A 17,407-nucleotide genomic window follows, 5' to 3' on the forward strand; every position below is an offset into this window, starting at 1 on the left:
CAAAGGAAAGGGTCCAAGAACGTCCATTCCCACAAGGTCAAATGGTGTCCGCGGTGGTGCGATCGGTTGGAGCAGGCCCGTGGGTCTCACAGGTGGAGTCATGCGGCGCTGGCAATCACGGCAGACTTTCACATAGCGATGTATACTAGTTGATAGTCGCGGCCAGTAATGCTGTTGGCGTACTCTGGCGAGAGTTCGCGAATAGCCCAAATGTCCCGACGTGGGTTCGTCGTGGCACGCAAGGAAGATCTACTCACGCATGTCGGTAAAAACAACGAGTAGGAAGGCTTTGCCGCTACCATGAGCATTTCTTTTGTAAAGAATGCCTCTTCTTAGACAAAAAGAGGGCAGCTCGCGACCAACTTGTGTGTTGAAGAACCTGAGAATTCCGGCCTTCCGGGGAATCAATAACTGGGTGTAATTCTTCGTCTGCCCGCTGTTTTGACATGAATTCGGAGTTGCTAACTGCTCTGAGAAAGCCATCTTCATCCTTGGAGCCCATGACAGAGTGTCCCACAGGCGCTGAAGAAAGCGCTTCGGCATCTGCGTATTTGCGCCTTGACCTGTACACAATACTAATGTCGAACTCCTGACAATGCAAACTCCATTTAACGAGACGGCCAGATGGATCTCTGAGATTAGCCAGCCAGCAGAGCGAGTGGTGGTGTCACCATTTTGAAGGGACAACCGTAGAGGGAAGGTCAAAATTCGGTCGTCACCCACACGACGGCGAAGCATTCTTTTTCTGGTGTAGAATAGTTGGTCTCAGCTCAAGAAAGAGCCCGACTGGCGTAACCTATTACATGCCCAACGCCGTCATGTCGTTGTACAAGGACAGCGCCAAGTTCGACGTTGCTGGCATTTGTATGAATTTCTGTAGCAGTGTTCTCATTGAAATGGGCAACAACAGGGCTGTTTGTAATCTCTGTCGTAGCTCTGTGAACGCTTTATCTTGTTTTACGCTCCAAGCAAAGGGCACGTCATTTCGGGTGAGTCATGTAACAGCTTCAGCTATGTTTGAGAAGTTGGCGATAAACCGGCAATAATATGCGCACAAGAAGAGGAAACGGCAAACTGATCTTTAATCTGATGGATCAGGGAAGGCGGCGACGGCAGCAGTTTTGTCTGGATCAGGTAACACTCCATCGGCACTAACGACATGTCCCAGATCTTTCAGCTCTTCATAGCCGAAATGGCGTTTTTGGGGTTTAAGCGTGAGTTGAGCTGTGCGAATTTCTTCCAGAACCTTGCTCAGACGTTTCAAATGTTCTTCGATGCTCTCGGAGAAGATGAGCACACCATCGAGGTAGACAATTGAGGCAGCTTTGTCGCTTTAGGCCAGTGAGAACAGTATTCATCATGCTGTTAAAGTGGCTGGTGCAGAATACAGGCCGAAAGGAAGAACTCGGAATTCGTAAAGCCTGTCTGGAGTCACAAACGCGGTTTTTCTCGGTCTCGTTCATCCACTTCGATCTGCCAATAGCCTCTCTTTAGATCGATGGATGAAAAATACTTCGCGCGTCGTAACTTGTCGAGAGAGTCATCGACGCGTGGAAGCGGGTAGACGTCTTTCTTCGTGACGCTATTAAGCTTCTTGTAGTCAATACAGATTCGCAGCGTTCCCTCTTTTTTTCTTGACTAGAACGACTGGCGAGGACAAAGGGCTGCTACAAGGTTGAATAAGCGCGTCATCGACTATATTTTTTACTTGTGTCTTAATAGCCTCGCGTTTTATGGCAAAAATGCGATAAGGCTGCAGCTGGATGGGGCGGGCGTCATAGTCGGTAATAATTCGATGCTTCGTGAGGTGAGTTTGACGGACTTTGGAAGCAGTGGCGAATTAAGATTCAAACTCCCTTGAAAAGTCATAAAGTGCAGCCTTTTTCTCGTCGGACAGCGTCGAAATAATGTCGATGTGGTCTAGAAATTCCTCATCCTTATGAGTTTCTTCGGACGCGAAGCACTCCGTGACGTCGGCAACAGGGTCTCCATAGACTACGGTGGTTCCGCGGAAAAGATGCCGGTGCTCGTAGGTGAAGTTCGTAACTAGTATATGTGACTGTTCGTCACGAACACGCACAACTTCGAGCGGCGCATACACCTTGGAGCAGCAGAAGTGATAGGTTGCTTTCAGCCATCACGTCACCGTCTTAGAGGTCTTCACAAGTGACTTCGATAGGAACAGTCGCTCGAGGCGGTAGCGTTACACTATCATCAGCAACACGCAGTGCAGGTCTACAGCAGTTATCAGCGTCTCGACCTGTTGCGCCTTGAGTCGAGAAGGCCACAATGCGCTCACGGAGATTTATGATGGCACCGTATTCCCAAGGAAGTCCATGCCGCTAATCAGCTGATGTGAGGAGTCGCGAAGAACGAGGCAGGTGAATACAAACGCTGACGCACGAATTTTCACTCTTGCGGTACAGCGACCCAGCGGTGTTACAATGTGTCCTCAAGCACTTCGGATTCGCGTTTTTTTCCACGGCGTAATCACTTTCCTAAGATCTTTCGCTAGCCTCCCGCTGTTAATGGAATTGTCTGCACCAGTGTCTATCAATGCATTGACCTGAAAACTGTCAATCAGCACAGGTATGTCAAGTGATACGCGGTCACTGGGTTCAGATGTGGATTTCGGCATTTCTTCGGTACTGCGATTATTCTCTGATGAAATGTCTTCCCCGCTGCGTGCAAGCGTCGATGGGAGGTCTTCCACACTTTGAGTCCCAGCGACCTTGCCCCCGAAGGCCGCTGTCTTCAGTTTTCCTGACGAGGGCTCGGAGAGCGTTCCCGTGCCGTCACCTCGAAACGTGACCAGTGGCTGCGGGTCTCCTTGGAGATGGTGACCGCGATTGCCGTCGTGTAAAGGGTGCATGTTGTTGCGCAAGATACTCTTCGATATCTCTCGGCCTTTGACAAATTTGAGGGCGAGGTGAATTGATGGAAAATCCACGCAGGCCAAGTTGCCGGTATGGGCATTCACGGTAAATGTGACCAGCCTCACCGCAATGATAGCAGAGGGGTCATCTGTCCGGCGTACGCCGGAGATCAGACTTGCGCGTCGGTGCACGGCGACCATCGATGTCCAAACCAGCGTGTGCTGACTGAATCGCGACTGACGGCATCATTGTCTGGATTGGGACGTATGGCAATGTCTGGATCGGGACGTGCGGCACTGTCTGGATCGGGACGTGCGGCACTGTCCGGGTTTGGGACTCTTTGACCAGAAAGAAACGTGGCATATCGCAAGGCTTCCGCGTACGTACGACGTCAACTGTCAGTAGACACAGGACCGTTTCCGGGCATTGCTTATAACATTGCTGCAATTTGCAACCCAGATGTGTTCGGTACCGCTAGGTCTAATATTAAATTTTAGGCGATTTGATTCTGTATAACGTTGTATTGATATCTGTGAAATTCACTTGTCGATTGTAAGCATTTGTTAAATGAATGCCAAAAAATTGTCACCTATGCTAACCTCAGCCGCATTTTTCTCGTCGCATCAGAAACAATGCGACCTTTCTAAACCATATAACTTGTTTTGTAGAGGTTATAGCTACTTCTGTTCTGCTGTTTGTACTGCAGTTTCCTGACTTGTTGTAATGTATTAACCCACTCCTCTCTTCAATGCGATTGCATTGAGGGTATTCAAAATGAAAAAAAAATGAAAAACCGACATTGGCGGAAAACGATGGGCGTGCAGCAACTGCTGGGCTTCGTAACGAATGACACTGGTGATAGAACCGACATCAATTTGCCTTATCTCATACATTTTTTCTATTTCTTTGTGGATAACCTGGCGGGTCCACTCGGGGCTCTTGCTCCCAGGGGTGGCGAAAAACCCAGGAGTTGAGGCAGCATTCCCTTGACGGTCAAACAGGGCAGATCGGTGCCGCGCCTTCTCCATTGTTGCCGCTTCAATAGGGAACTTGGCAAAACTCTTAGGGGACGTTGCACTAGGAGGGGCAAGCATAAAAAACCTTTTTTGCATTTCTCTTCGGTTTTCCCCTTCTCTGCTTTCTCCCCTTCTCCCCTTCTCTGCTACGCACTAAACCAGCAAAAAGTTGTTCTTTCAATCCAAGAATAAGGTGGCACAACTTTTTTCTTCTGCCGTAGCAGGATCCGCTCGCTTGAAAAGCCGTGTCATGTCCTTGGCGTACATCGAGACGTTCTCGTTTGGCATCTGGATGCGTGATTGTAGTGCACGCTCCGGCCGTTCGCGGCGGTCGGGACTCCTGTAGGTCTCCAGAAGGTGACGCATGAACTCGCATCAAGATATCAGAACATCATCCCTTTTCAGAAACCACGGCTTGGCACCGTTCATCAGGCAAGTGTACACGTTCCGGAGCTTCGCGGTATCATCCCAGTAATTGTTCGCTGCCGCATGTTCAAACTCACCCAGCCAGTCATGAACATCTCCATGCTGCTCTCCCTGAAAGGGGCTAGGCATGAGCGGTTTCTGGATGGAGTAGTAGATCGGCGTGGAAGGTGCCGGAAGCTAGCTTGCACGGCATCTTGTGTCGAAGTCATGGTCACTGCGTCAGTAGTCGGTGGCTCAGGCGGTAGGCTTCGTTAGCGGCGACTTACTCTGTAAACAGGAGTGTCCACGGGTGCAGGGCTTGTGTTCCGGCTGCTGGGCGGGGTTTTGTGCATCGGGTAGACCATGAGTCATTGTAGCCAGCTTCTCTACCAGTCTTGTCACGTTTCTGACGACAAACTTGATTTAATGAGCTCGTTGATCCGACTAGCCAAGCAGCAGCTTAGATAGATCATCTTTGTCCTCTTTCACTTATCGATCTCAAAAAACTGATCATGTGGTAATATTAAGGGCGGTCTTGCACGCAAAGACATTTTTTTGACGTTTTCAACGCCAGCACGTCTTTAAAGGTTTTCGTTCACTCGCAATCGTCTCTTTATATCCTGGAAGAGAGCATTTCAAGGTGTATTTGCTAATTAGTCGCTTCTTTCCGCTCCGGGAGTGAGGTTGCCCGATTGCTCCAAGCAGTGGATTTCCATGTGTGGTTGTTTCAGCACAAATGGAACGTTCAAGGGACGCACAGCCCATCTCCTGTTGTTTGTTGTGGCGCAAGGAACATCCACCCTCGGAATGAATACGATCAGAGTTTTGTACCTGCGCAATAAAGGTTAAGCTCTGTATTGGTTCGAGTCTTCGGCCATGACAGCGATACACGATGCTGCTCAGCTTTCAGGCTCCTGCCAACTTTCGCCAGCGAACCCCTTTTCGAAGACTATGTCCAGCGAGTTCTGCTTTCTATTTGGCCCGGATGTTTGGTTCTCCAAGGGCTTTGTTCTTCCGATGAAAAATCGGCTCAATGTGCGTGCTTTGAAATTGAAACGTCGACGTCTTCCGCTAGACCTTCGCCCAGAAATTTCGAAAGAGCTACGTAAAATGGGAGAACTAGATTTCATCGAGCGCATGAATGTCTCGAAATGCGTTTCTTTTATCGTTATAGTAAAATTATATTGTCATTCGTCTCTCTCACTCTTCATTGTACTGCTCCCAGGCAAATGGACTTGTATAACGCTTCAACTGCATCTTCAGAAACTTCGTACAGACTGTCGCACTGATTCTCGACACAAAAAGTACACATGTTAATATTGCAGTCTGAATCACTCGCAAGTGCTAATCTGGTTGACATCTTTCCTTGCCCATAGTGAAATAACGTAGCTGCCTGTTGTGGTGACTACAACATGATTGGCTGCAAAAACTGAATTTTCGAACAGAGGACAAAAGAAGACAAAGCACTTTGCTATAGGTTGTCTTTCTTCAGTTTTTTTTCTGCATGCGAGCATTCTGCGCGGTAAAATAAGTTTCTTCCTTTTGAGTTTGCTCGTAGTGCTTTTTCACACATCTATCACATGGCATGAAAAGAAGTAATAAAAAAATAATAATATCTGCGGTTTCACGTCCCAAACAAGCACGTCATATCTGGAGATGCCATAGCAGATGGAATCGGAAATTCGGACCATCAGATGTTTTTTAACGTACTTTGGCATCGCACTGTAAACGAGACTCTTCTGTTTTGCCGCCACGAAAACACTACCACTGTGACCGGCATCGCACCCGCGACCTTCGGGCTCCACCCAAGCACCGTAACCACTGATCCAGAGTGTGGGACCTCTCGGGAGGCAGGTACACACCCGAGGGTGGATCCGGCATTGACCTACTCGAAGCCTGCTTTATACCAAGGCGCTTGCGCTTGACGATATCAAAGAGGAGGCACACAGAGGACAACACTTCCTCTGAGACATGCTGCAGGCGTCTAAAGCAACTGTTTCGATATAACAAAGGGGCTCTAATTTCAACATCGCTCGATTTACCTTCGCTGTGAGCAGATCAAAGATTGTGCTAGCTCCAGACTAGAACATTTTTTTACCCACAGAACATGGATGTTTAAGAGCGACTCGTCAAGTTATGGTGCACGTTATGACCAGCTCGTGTAGGTGTAACTAAGACCATGCAGGGCTATTTTCCTAATGCACGATGAACGAGGCCAATGTACAATATACAGTTGAGTTCTTTGCGAAGTAGGCGTGTATCCACACACTGAATGTGTCGGTAGCGGTGACTACCTAGCGAGGGATACATATAACGCGTAGACGTGTAAAGAAGGGGACGTGTACCTCGTACTGCAGCTCGAGTTCAGTGTCCTTGCCACCGGCTCTCTCCAGCTTGAGGCGGCTGAAGTAGGCGGATAGTTTGTCTGACGGCTGTCTTGTTGGCTCGCCGAACAGCCGCTCCACGAGCGCCTCGTGCACGAACTCGTACTGCTCCTGCGAAGACCGTGAGATGAATGTCAACGGTGGGGACGGATTGCTCTTGAATGGTGCACGGATTACTTTTGAAAGCAAACAATGGTACAGGCTAAACGTCAAACTTCACACAGCTTCGCACTAGGAGGGGCAAGCATAAAAAACCTTCTTTGCATTTCTCTTTGGTTTTCCCCTTCTCCGCTTTTTTCACTTTTTTATTTATCTCTTACTCTCTCCATTATTTTCTCACTCTTTCTGTGCTGTTCTTATTTGCCCACTTCTCTCCTGTTTTTATTTACTAATGTGCTCTCCTTATTTTACCAGATGGTACGCGAGGTTCCCGCTTGACAAAGACAATCCAGCTGGAATTCAAGCTGCAAATATCCCTTCCGGCGGTAAATGCCACAGATGGGCAGTTTCCGGCTCAAACTGAAGCCCATCTTAGAGGGTTTTTCAGCCGGGAACATACAGACATTGCAATTTCCATTCGGAATCAAAGCTCAGCTGAGGCAGCTTTTTAGCAGAAAGCAGTGGCTGCTGTTGGAAAGCAGAAGAACTAGAGTTTCCGAAATCAAACCAGAACACAGCAAATTTTATAGTAATTTCTGGGGTTTCACTCGCCAAAACAACGTCATGATTATGCGATAAACAGTTGTGGAGGCCTCTGGTAATTTCTAACAGACGTTAACGCACACTAAAATTGCATAATGCGCAGACCTCTGGAATTAAGCCTTCATCGGTGTCATGTAACCATCGCTGCCAGGATTGCGCCCACGTCTTTCAGGCCTGAAGCTGAGTATTGTAACCAGTGTACCACTGTGCATTTTTTACTGCAAGCTTTTGGAAAAACACCACGACGACATAAGAAATTAGCGATTTCCAGTTTTAAAGTGCTGGGTTCCAGTGGCAGCGTTCTCTTTGCACTTTAATACGTTTATGCTGCGAAATGTCACTTTCAATAGGGAACCTTAAGTTTCTACGGCTGAATTGTACACGTAACAGATAAATTTTTCAAAAAACCTTGCCACATTTTCAAAGCCTCGCTGCAAGGAGCGAAACGACAAGCCCAAGAAATAAATGTATACATACGTCGACATATAGCGCAGTCTGTCGTCGTATGTCTTTTTCTCATGCCTTTGTTCTTTGACGCGCTACACCGAAGCTTAACTTGGAAATGACCCACTACCAACAAGCCCACGCACCCACCCTCCTTGACAAAATTCTACCTCTTGTATTTGTTATGGAGTAAAGGAGAGGCATGAGGCGCGTGGCGAAAGTGGAAGCGCGGTTACTGTGCGCGAGGAGAAAAGACCCACCTGAGTACACGCGCACCAGCCACTTAGACCCAAGAGATTGGTCGGAGAAAGGCTCGTGGCACGCGACCCGAGCCGAGAAGAAAAAAATCCACAGGAGGAGCTGGCACTTGTGTGTCGGAACGCCGAGCTGCGAAAGCGTGGGAAAGAAGCGTCGCTACGGCGACGGCAACAGTATGACTAGCCGTTTCTGTGGATGTCCGCGTGAAGGGGCCGGGAGGTGGCCGTTGACTTCGGAGATGGTCCCGTGTGATTCTGTCCGCACTTGCCACACCCTGGCCAGCAGTTCCTGATGGACTTGCGGCTTCCCCACATCGCTCTAGGAAGGGAGCAGCCCACAGCAGTCATTAAAGTGCGTCATCAATGAGGCCCTGAACTAGTCGGGTTCGACCAAGTGGGCCGCAGATGACGAGTGAGACCCGGACACCGACAAAGGCCGCCGAGTGGACACGTCAGCGAGGGAGTCCATGACGAGCCGGGCCTATCGAGGCAACAAATCGAGAAGAGGAGCGGAACACCGGCGATGAGGACGAATGGTTTGTGCGGCGGGGGCAACTGACGGCGACCGTAAGAAGTGGAGCAGCCCATCAACGGCGGAAGACTCGACTAGACGTCGACACAGCAAGGGGCAATGAGCCGCAACGCAATGAGCCGAAAGAACATCCTAATGTTGACGCCATATTGGCTTAGCAGTAGCGGCTAGGACTAGCAATAAATTGGAACAGAGCTATTCACCTTTTCATGAACGCCTCCCTGGGTGCCGTCATAGCCCTCCTTGGGCTGTGCAACTTGGCGCGTTTCCTCGAAAATGCACTGAAAACGCTTCGCCCTTAGATTTTGTACTCCCGCGCACAGCCCATCATTGCGGTGTTTTTCCTTCCTGTGAAAAGGTGTATGGTCAGCTTTGGTTTGCCCAAGTACGTGCATTGGTATTGCGGATTATTCAGACATTCTTATTACAATATTTATAGGTTTTGAGTGTTATTTGATTCTTGAGTTTTTTTGGGCACTAGCAAACGTTTGTTTCCGATTTTCGACTTCCTTTGCTAGTGTTTAGTGTGACAAAGCGTGTTTGTTTTCCCATATTTGCATCGCGCGTCTTTCTCGTAGTCATGCTTCGCAAGCACTCCCGAATTAATTCATGCCAGTGGGGGAGACCTCAACAGTATATTACGTCTGATAAATAAAGTACGAATATGCTTGCCAGAACACTCGTCTGGACAAAAAAGAAAATGGTGGATCGTTCCGTCATAGGAATCACTAAACAGTTGTTAAAGTTTACTGTTCATTCATATCGGAAAACTTGTGCAATGTGTATTGGTGCTTGAGATCTATAGCACCGTTTAACGTGGATCCATCTACATTGACATTTAGTCGTACATCTCCATTCCAAGGATAAGCGTTGATCGTTAACGAATAAATAACTCTATACGGTCATAAGTTTTGGGGTAGCTGTGACAAATGACGAGAGCTGAACCAGAAAAAGCGATGTGACAGCGAAAAGAGCGTGACTCACTGGACGCCCAACTATCCATTTTTCTTCTGTTATTTTTAACGGAAGGTCTTGCTGCTGTTTCTTGGCGTTGCGACCCTTGTCTGCATACAATTAACCATTCACCTTCATATTTTAAATTGTCGCAGTGGGTAACTAGCCCGGCACCTGATACCGTGACCCACAGTTGTTGTATTTCACTCCTTTTTGGCGGAACTTTTTTGTGTTTTGTTTATGCGTACTCCTTCGACGTATTTCTGTCACTGAATGCGTCACGAAGTCTTGGTGGAATCCAGCCTAGTACATGTTCATGGTAAAAAAGGACAATTCTGTTCGTGCCATAAGGCTATCCTGAAGGTACCAGTTATCGTGCAACGGTATCGCCCTTGTGTCCTCGCTCACTGATCGCGTGCGCCTGCCCTACAAGGCCTTATCATATTGCCACGTGCATTAATGCGTCCAAATTCGCGCTAGCGATGACATTGCAGATCACCAATTTGCTCGAGAGGCACAGCACAAGTGACTGTACAAGACGACAATCTTGGCGGCCCGCCATCTTTTTAGAGCGTCTGTAGCGTAGCGCTAGTGGTGTCCAGCCAGCAAGAGAAAAAGACGACGAGCACGGGTGGCTCGTCACGTGAGGTACCTAGAACGTTCGTGTGCTTCTAGCTGACTGGACGTCACAGCCGCTGCGCTACTTCGGCAGCTCGCTTACTCTTGTACGTCTCGGCCTTTTATTTAACCTGTGACGACGGCCCGTGTACGTTGGATGCCATCACATCACTAGAAAATTGGTGACCACGGACTCACGGACAAGTGGATGACGCTGCATAACTGCTGCCAAGCTCCGCGGTCATGTTCCAGCCAGCGCAAAAATGGCAGCCCCAATTCGACCCGCCACTGCCACCATTCCAGACCTCTCGCCTAGAGTCCTGGTTCGAGGAGTTTGCATTGACCTTGTATCACAATGACATCTGGATCCAAGAGTTTATATACGAAGTATTGAAAAATCATCTTCCACATGGCCTCGAACGCCGCCTAACATACTTCTTCTGGAGCCATCACCTATACGATGACCTGCGAGACGCCGTGCTCAAGTTTTGCGGCATCAAACGCGAGGCATCCAGTTTCAACTCCGTGAGGAGTTTGCGAAGAAGGACGCAAGGTACACATTGCTGTCACAGGCACTTCCGCAGCAGGAGTCTACGGTTGCCTCCATCACTGAAGTCGTTCACCATCACTTCGACAGGCGCTTGCCTCTCCCGAGCCCTACCATCCAAACTCATACACCTACGCAGACGCTGTGCGTCGACCAGTGGTTCTAGAAGTATCCTACCAGATGAACGGATGCAGCGAAGCTGACGCTGTTCGTCGACCCAGGCCCATACTGGCGCCACAGTACCTCGAACCGTGCCCATCAGGATTCTGTAAGATGACACTAACGACATATGGCGCATGGCGCATCGACGACCACTGTGCCAGATCTGTAGAAAACCACGGCACATTTACCGCTTTCGCCCACGTCGCCGAGCTGAATACCACGGCAGTGCACCTGCCACTTGGCGCCGACAGTTCGGCGAAAGCCGTGCCCCCATCGACAACGACCAGGCTGGCTGGCCAGATGGCTCTGCTACCTTTCAAAAGCACTCATCATCTCCAGCTCGTTTTGTTTCACCAAGCCGCCGTAGTTGTGCTGACACAGTCAGAGGTCAGTCTCCCACTCCATCAACGAAGTTCAGACTGGCATGTGGATAAACCGTACAGTGGGATACTCCACCGTGGAGTGGGAGACCTCCAGTGGCACGTGGATGAACCGTGGAGTGGGATCGACCTTGAAGTGGGATCCACCGTGCCAGTCTGAACGAAGACTGGCATGGTGGATGGACGTGTTTTTAGAGCGCTCCTGCTCGACTGCACAGATAAGTGGTCTTGCATGTTTTAAGCTTGCCTTCATGATTAGTAAGGCGGCACTTATATTATTTGTAGCACTAATTACACTGTATGGCGTTTTCAGGGGTCAGTCATCAGGTCTTTACTAGTTTGTGCGTGTGTGTTTGTTTGTTTTTTTGTTTTGTTTTCTTGCCACCCTGTGGGCGAGGTGCACGTACATTGAACGCGAACTTTTGTAGTGGAGCTTAGACTTTTTGTTTTTTGTAGGGTAGGGATTATGTTGTGTAAATCTTGAGTGAGACAATCTATAAGAACAATTGGTGTCAGTAAGACATATTTAAAAAGGCTGTGAAGTGTTCTGGATGCTGGGTGGGCTGGAAAATGGACCCAAGTGCAGAACCAAATGAAGAGAAGGCTGACGCCAAGCGTAGGCAATATGAGACCGAGGAAAAAATGCCGCCATATCCACGAAGTGAATGATGATGAGTGGGCGAAGCTCCGGAGGTAAACCTGGTAAACCATGAATCCTCCGTACATTTTGCCCACTCGATTTTATTGCAACGCTCTCCCTAGCGTACGTCGCCGCACTATATCGAACGATGACACGCGCCATATGTGGCATCATTCCTATTTTATAACACCTCGCATCTTTCATAATCAACTACATGTACCGCCGTCTAGTTTATAACATCTTGTATCTTTTGGACGGACGGACGGACAGACGGACGGACGGACGGACGGATGGACGGATGGATGGATGGATGGATGGATGGATGGATGGATGAACGGACGGACGGACGGATGGACGGATGGACGGATGGACGGACGGATATGGCTCTACCCTTTAGATCGGGCGGTGGCTAGCGTAATACTTAGAACTGAACGAGAGGTGGCTACATACAGGGGACGCACAGCCCACACCTTAAGGAGCTTCGCTCCTAAAAATGAGAAAATGATGGTTGCCCAGAGTGAACTGCTGATGAGAATCACCAAGTTGGAGACTGCGTTGGTTACACAGCAATATAAAACGAGGGCTATTGAAGAAACGCTGAAGTCCGCTGAGGAAGCACTAGTGAAGGTGAACAAAGGAGCGGCCGACGGAGAGAACGGTAGGGCACTAGCAACCAGAACGGCGGAGCAGAAAGAGCAAGGATGTTTGGCAAAAACAGGTTCAGCCGGTTGAATTGTCACAATACCCAGCTTCAGCGAAGTAGTGGTGGGGCTGGAGGGGACAAAGCAGCCGGCGTCACAAGTGCAAGTAACCCCCAGGTGCAGGACGCTCCAGCTGAAAATTCACAGCATGTGATAATTGCCGGGGACTTGAATTTAAATTGATGCACAGAAGCAATCAAAGAGATGGTGAAAGGTCACAAGAGGGTTGCAGTAGGAACGTTCCCAGGACGCAAGCTGGACGCAGACATGAGGCAAGCGAGTGCAAAACCCAAAGCTACAGCTGATGGACCATACCTCGCGATAATTTCAGGCGGTTTAAATGATGTCTTGAATAATGATATGGCAGGACTAGTGACCACACTGGCGAAAGGGGTCGATGACATGCCCGCAATTTCACCTCAGGTACAGGTAGTAATATGCACATTACCGGAGGTACCGGTGCGTGGCGGCATCCTGCAAAGAGTGGTTGTCAACGCAAACCAAGAGATACGGCGGGTGAGTCGAGAGAAAGGCTTTGAGGTGGTGTAAATAAACAGAAAAGTGTATAGGTGGGGTCGTTTTTAAACAAGACAGAATTCACTTCGATGGGCGGCTAGGTCATGAGGTGGATTGGCGACTTGCAGGATGCGCAGTAGCTTTTTTTGTGCGGCACGCGGGCCGTTCGGGGTGCAGGATAGCTAGTAACGAGGAAAACAACCACGGAGACTTTTTGACAGGTGGTATGGACAGATAAGATTCCAAAGTGGCACCAGTATCTAAGATAGGTAGAGTCCGGGGCAGAAGTAGACGTAGCCACGAGTGCCGAGCCGATTCAGACATAGGGTATATCAACAGGCAGGGTGGTAGGAACAGGCTAAAGTGGGAAGAGATAGAAGAACAGCTAAAAGTGGAGAGGCCAATGGTATACGGTTTTGTAGAAACACATCTTAGGGACATGGAACGACGAACTACGCGTGGGAATATTGTATTAAAACCGAAGGTAGCAGAAAGGGAGGTGGTATTGGGGCATTCATTCATGAAAGTACAGACTGGCAATGGGTCAAGCAGGAGTGCAAGGAACATTAATGGCTAAAAGGGAAAGTGGCAGGGCAAAGGACACTCCTTGGTTTGGTGAATTTGGGGACGGAAGCAAATACGAGAGAGGAAAACCAGGCAATGGTAGAGCGTATAACAAAGGACATTGAGGAGTTAGGAGGAGAGTGCGAGATAATTATACTAAATGATATGAATGCGCACATAGAAGATATAGATAGGTATACTGACCCAACAGGCAAAATTATCATGGATATGTGTGAAAGGCTTGATTTGATCATTTGCAACAGTACCGAGAAGTTTGAAGGGCAAATAACATGCGAGGTAGGAAAGCTGCAGTCGACGATAGATTATGCACTGATGTCACATAGGATGTATGATAAGCTCAGGGGAATGCACATAGATGAAAGCGACTCCAGAAGTCTGGGTAGTGATCACAAACGTATCAAGCTAAGTTTTGGAAGAACAGGGAAAGTGGGAAGGAGACAAGATGAGAAACTACAGGAAAATTTTTATTCAGAAAGGCAAAGAGAAACAGCTACTAAACAAATTGAGAAAGTAATCACTGAGGATAATAAAACAGTGTGCACATACACGAATCTAATTAGACTGTTTAAGCTAAAGCTTGCTGACGCACGTGAGAAGTCACCACGGAAAAGAAGACACAAACCCAAGAATTTGACGAGATGAGGAAGTTATGAGAGCCATACCAAACGACAGGAAGCCTCTAGTTGAAACACACTTGCTAAGCAGCGGGGTGAACTGACAGATGATGTTGAAAGAAAATGAGAAATCTTTCTAAACTGTAAAAGAGAAGCATCCCTTCTTATCGATGAAAAGATTAGAAGAAAGGGGGCGCAGTGGCTGGCAGAAGTACTTAAAAAGAATAGAAAGGCAGCTGCGAAATTTGGAATCATCTAAACTCCCTAAAAAATAAGAGGAGCCTAGTGCAGAGGCTTTTAACTACAGATCAAGGTGCTAGGCTAGCAGGGGACGAAGCTGCGGATTATATAAAAAAAGGTGACAGAAAAATTTCGACAAAGAAGTGCCTTATGGACCACAAAAGACAAGAATGAACCAAGTGGCACAATGGCTCCATTTTCACAACGATAGTGGGAAAGGGCTGAGAAGAGGGTTTCTAGTAGTACAACAACAGGCCCAGATGGCATTCTATTTACGTTGATAAAAGGATTGGGTCCGAAGTCTAAGCAGACTTTGAGAGAGGCAGTGTGCAAAATAATAATCGATGGCGAAGTCCCCGATGGATGGAAACATAGCCGGATGAGCATGATATCTAAAGGAAAGGAGACAAAGCTGACATAAAGAACGACCGCCTTAAAACATTGACATGAGTGGTCTACAGGCTGGCGATGCAGGTTATGAAATAAAGACTGCAGGCCTGGATAGAAGGTGAGGAATGCTCGGGGAACTGCATTATAAGCTTCGGAAACACAGGAGGTTGGAAGACAATTTGTTTTCACTGATGCAGTGCATCTAAATGGCAGAAAAGGAACACAGGCCCCTGTGGCTAGCATTTTTAAATATCAAGAGAGCGTACGATAGCGTGGTTCAAGAGGACTTGTGGGTTATATTGGACTCACTAGGTGTGAAAGATGGAGTCACTAAGAAGAAAGATTTGCAGAGATTGATAGACATCTGCGGTAATAAGGGAGATAGGTTAAATTTCAGATTCAGTAAGAAAAATATCAGCAGTCACAATATTTATTGATAATGAAGGTAGTGAGCTTAAGATACAGGAGGTCACGCTAGAGATAACAGATAAATACAAATATCTGGGCGTACAATTAAGCAATGGGACTGAGTATCTAAGAAAACACGAAGTATACGTGACGACTAAAGGTAACAGGAATGCAGCAGTGATGAAAAGCAGGGCACTGTGGAATTACAATAGGTATGATGTGAGCGGAATATGAAAAGGGGTCATAGTTAAGGGCATATGCTCAGCAACGCGGTCTTGTGTATGAGATCAGAAGTTCAAGCGAAATTAGAAATTAAGTAACGTGGAATAGGTAGGCTTGCCTTAGGAGCTCACAGAAATACACCAAATCAGGGAGCGCAAGGTGATATGGGAAAGACATCATTTGAGGGCAGGAAAAATAGCAGCAAGATGAAATTTGAGAAGACATCGAGAGAAATGGGGGAAGAGCATTGGGCTAGGAAGGTATTCCGTTACTTGCGTATAAAGCATGTCGATACAAAATTGAGGAAGCATACCAGAAAATGGACAAGTAAATGGTTAGAAAACAGCAGGGGGCCCAACCAAAAAGGATCATCGGTAAACAAGGGGAAGGAAGCTGAGACCAATATGTGGAGAATTGGCATGATTAAGAAGTCCGCTCTAGTGATCTATCAAACTTTTAAGCAGAAAATTGCCAAGAAAATGATCTATGATATTACTCGGGGTAGTTATCTACTGTTTCAGGCCAGGACGGCAGCAATGCGAACCAAGACATGGGCCAAATACGAAGGGGTATACACGGTATGCAGTTCGTGCGGAGAGGACGAGAGAACTGCCGAACACCTAATAATTTCTGTAAAGGGCTTCATCCTATAATTGAGGATGATGGCACAGAGTTTTTCAAAGCACTGTGGTTTAGGTACAGGGAGGGCAAAATAGACTTTGAGCGGGTAGACTTAACTAGAAGGAGGTAATCTGATTGGTGGCTTAAGTCAAGGCACGAGTGAAAATAAACCCTTCACTGCAAAGTACGAGCCCTCAACCTCACAATATTAAGGAAAAAAAATAACTCTGGTTTTTGGTTTTCTAAGTATTAGGGCTTGGTGGCTTAGCCACCACCCGATTTAAAGGGTACAGCCATATCAATCCATCCATCCATCTATCCGTAGATATTTTGATTGATGTATCCCGCTGTGCCCTGTAGATGGGGTTGTGGCTCTTGCCACCTAGCCATGAAATTAAGTACTATCACTATGTGTTCATGGACTCCGAGATTGCGGGTGAGCGGCGTGAACAACGCCGCGCGCCTGCGATCTCGGAGTTTGATTGTAGCCACCAATCAGTTAGCCTTCTCATAGTTACATCCGTTTATGGTCTATTTTGCCTTCTCTGTCCATAAACCCCAAAGCTTTGAAAAATTCCGCGCATTATCTCAGACTATAGAATGGAGCCCTTTACCAAATAATATGAAATGTTCAGCCACTTCCTCCTCCTTTTCATGCGCACTACACACGGTGTATGTGCCTTCGTATTTGGCTCAATACGCCTAGGTCCGCAATACTCTCGTTCTAGCCTCGAACAGCCGATGAATACCCTGAGTATTATGGTAGAAACTTTCTGTTGCCATTTGCTGCTTGAAAGTTCGGTAGGTCTCCAGGGATGATTTCGAAAGCATTCCAATCTTCGACATGTCCCTCTCTGTTTCCTTCCCCTTCATCTTAGCCAACGTTTCCTTTTAGCTTGGTATTTTGCTGTTGTCCACGTAGTTGCTTGGCTAATTTCGAGTTCGCTTTCTTCATGTAGTATCACCATTATCCATGTACAAGTTGCTGAAAACTTTCCTACTCCAACACTCCTCGCCCATTTTTCTCAAACGCTCCTCAAATTTTACCTTGCTGCAAGCTTCCCTGCACTCAAACGATGTCCATCCCATGTCGCCCTGTATCCCCTGATTTGGGGTATTCCCGTGTGCTGCCAAAGCAGGTCTACCTACGCCACGTCGTGAAATTTTCAATCTTGCGTGAACCTCTGATTTCA

The 17,407-nt window shown here is 47.7% G+C and overlaps 1 protein-coding gene across 5 annotated transcripts in view; it reads right to left on the reverse strand.

Annotated features, from left to right (window-relative positions):
- Positions 1-17,407, reverse strand: part of LOC119180589 (receptor-type tyrosine-protein phosphatase kappa) — a 631,290-nt gene that overhangs the window by 281,348 nt on the left and 332,535 nt on the right. For all 5 annotated transcript variants that reach the window (XM_075882906.1, XM_075882909.1, XM_075882908.1 and 2 more), the window contains one exon: positions 6,643-6,792. In XM_075882906.1, the coding sequence (XP_075739021.1) occupies positions 6,643-6,792 (150 nt within the window). The remainder of the gene's footprint in view (positions 1-6,642; positions 6,793-17,407) is intronic.

This window comes from Rhipicephalus microplus, unplaced genomic scaffold, assembly GCF_043290135.1.
Source record: "Rhipicephalus microplus isolate Deutch F79 unplaced genomic scaffold, USDA_Rmic scaffold_14, whole genome shotgun sequence".
NCBI classification, from domain to species: Eukaryota; Metazoa; Arthropoda; class Arachnida; order Ixodida; family Ixodidae; genus Rhipicephalus; species Rhipicephalus microplus.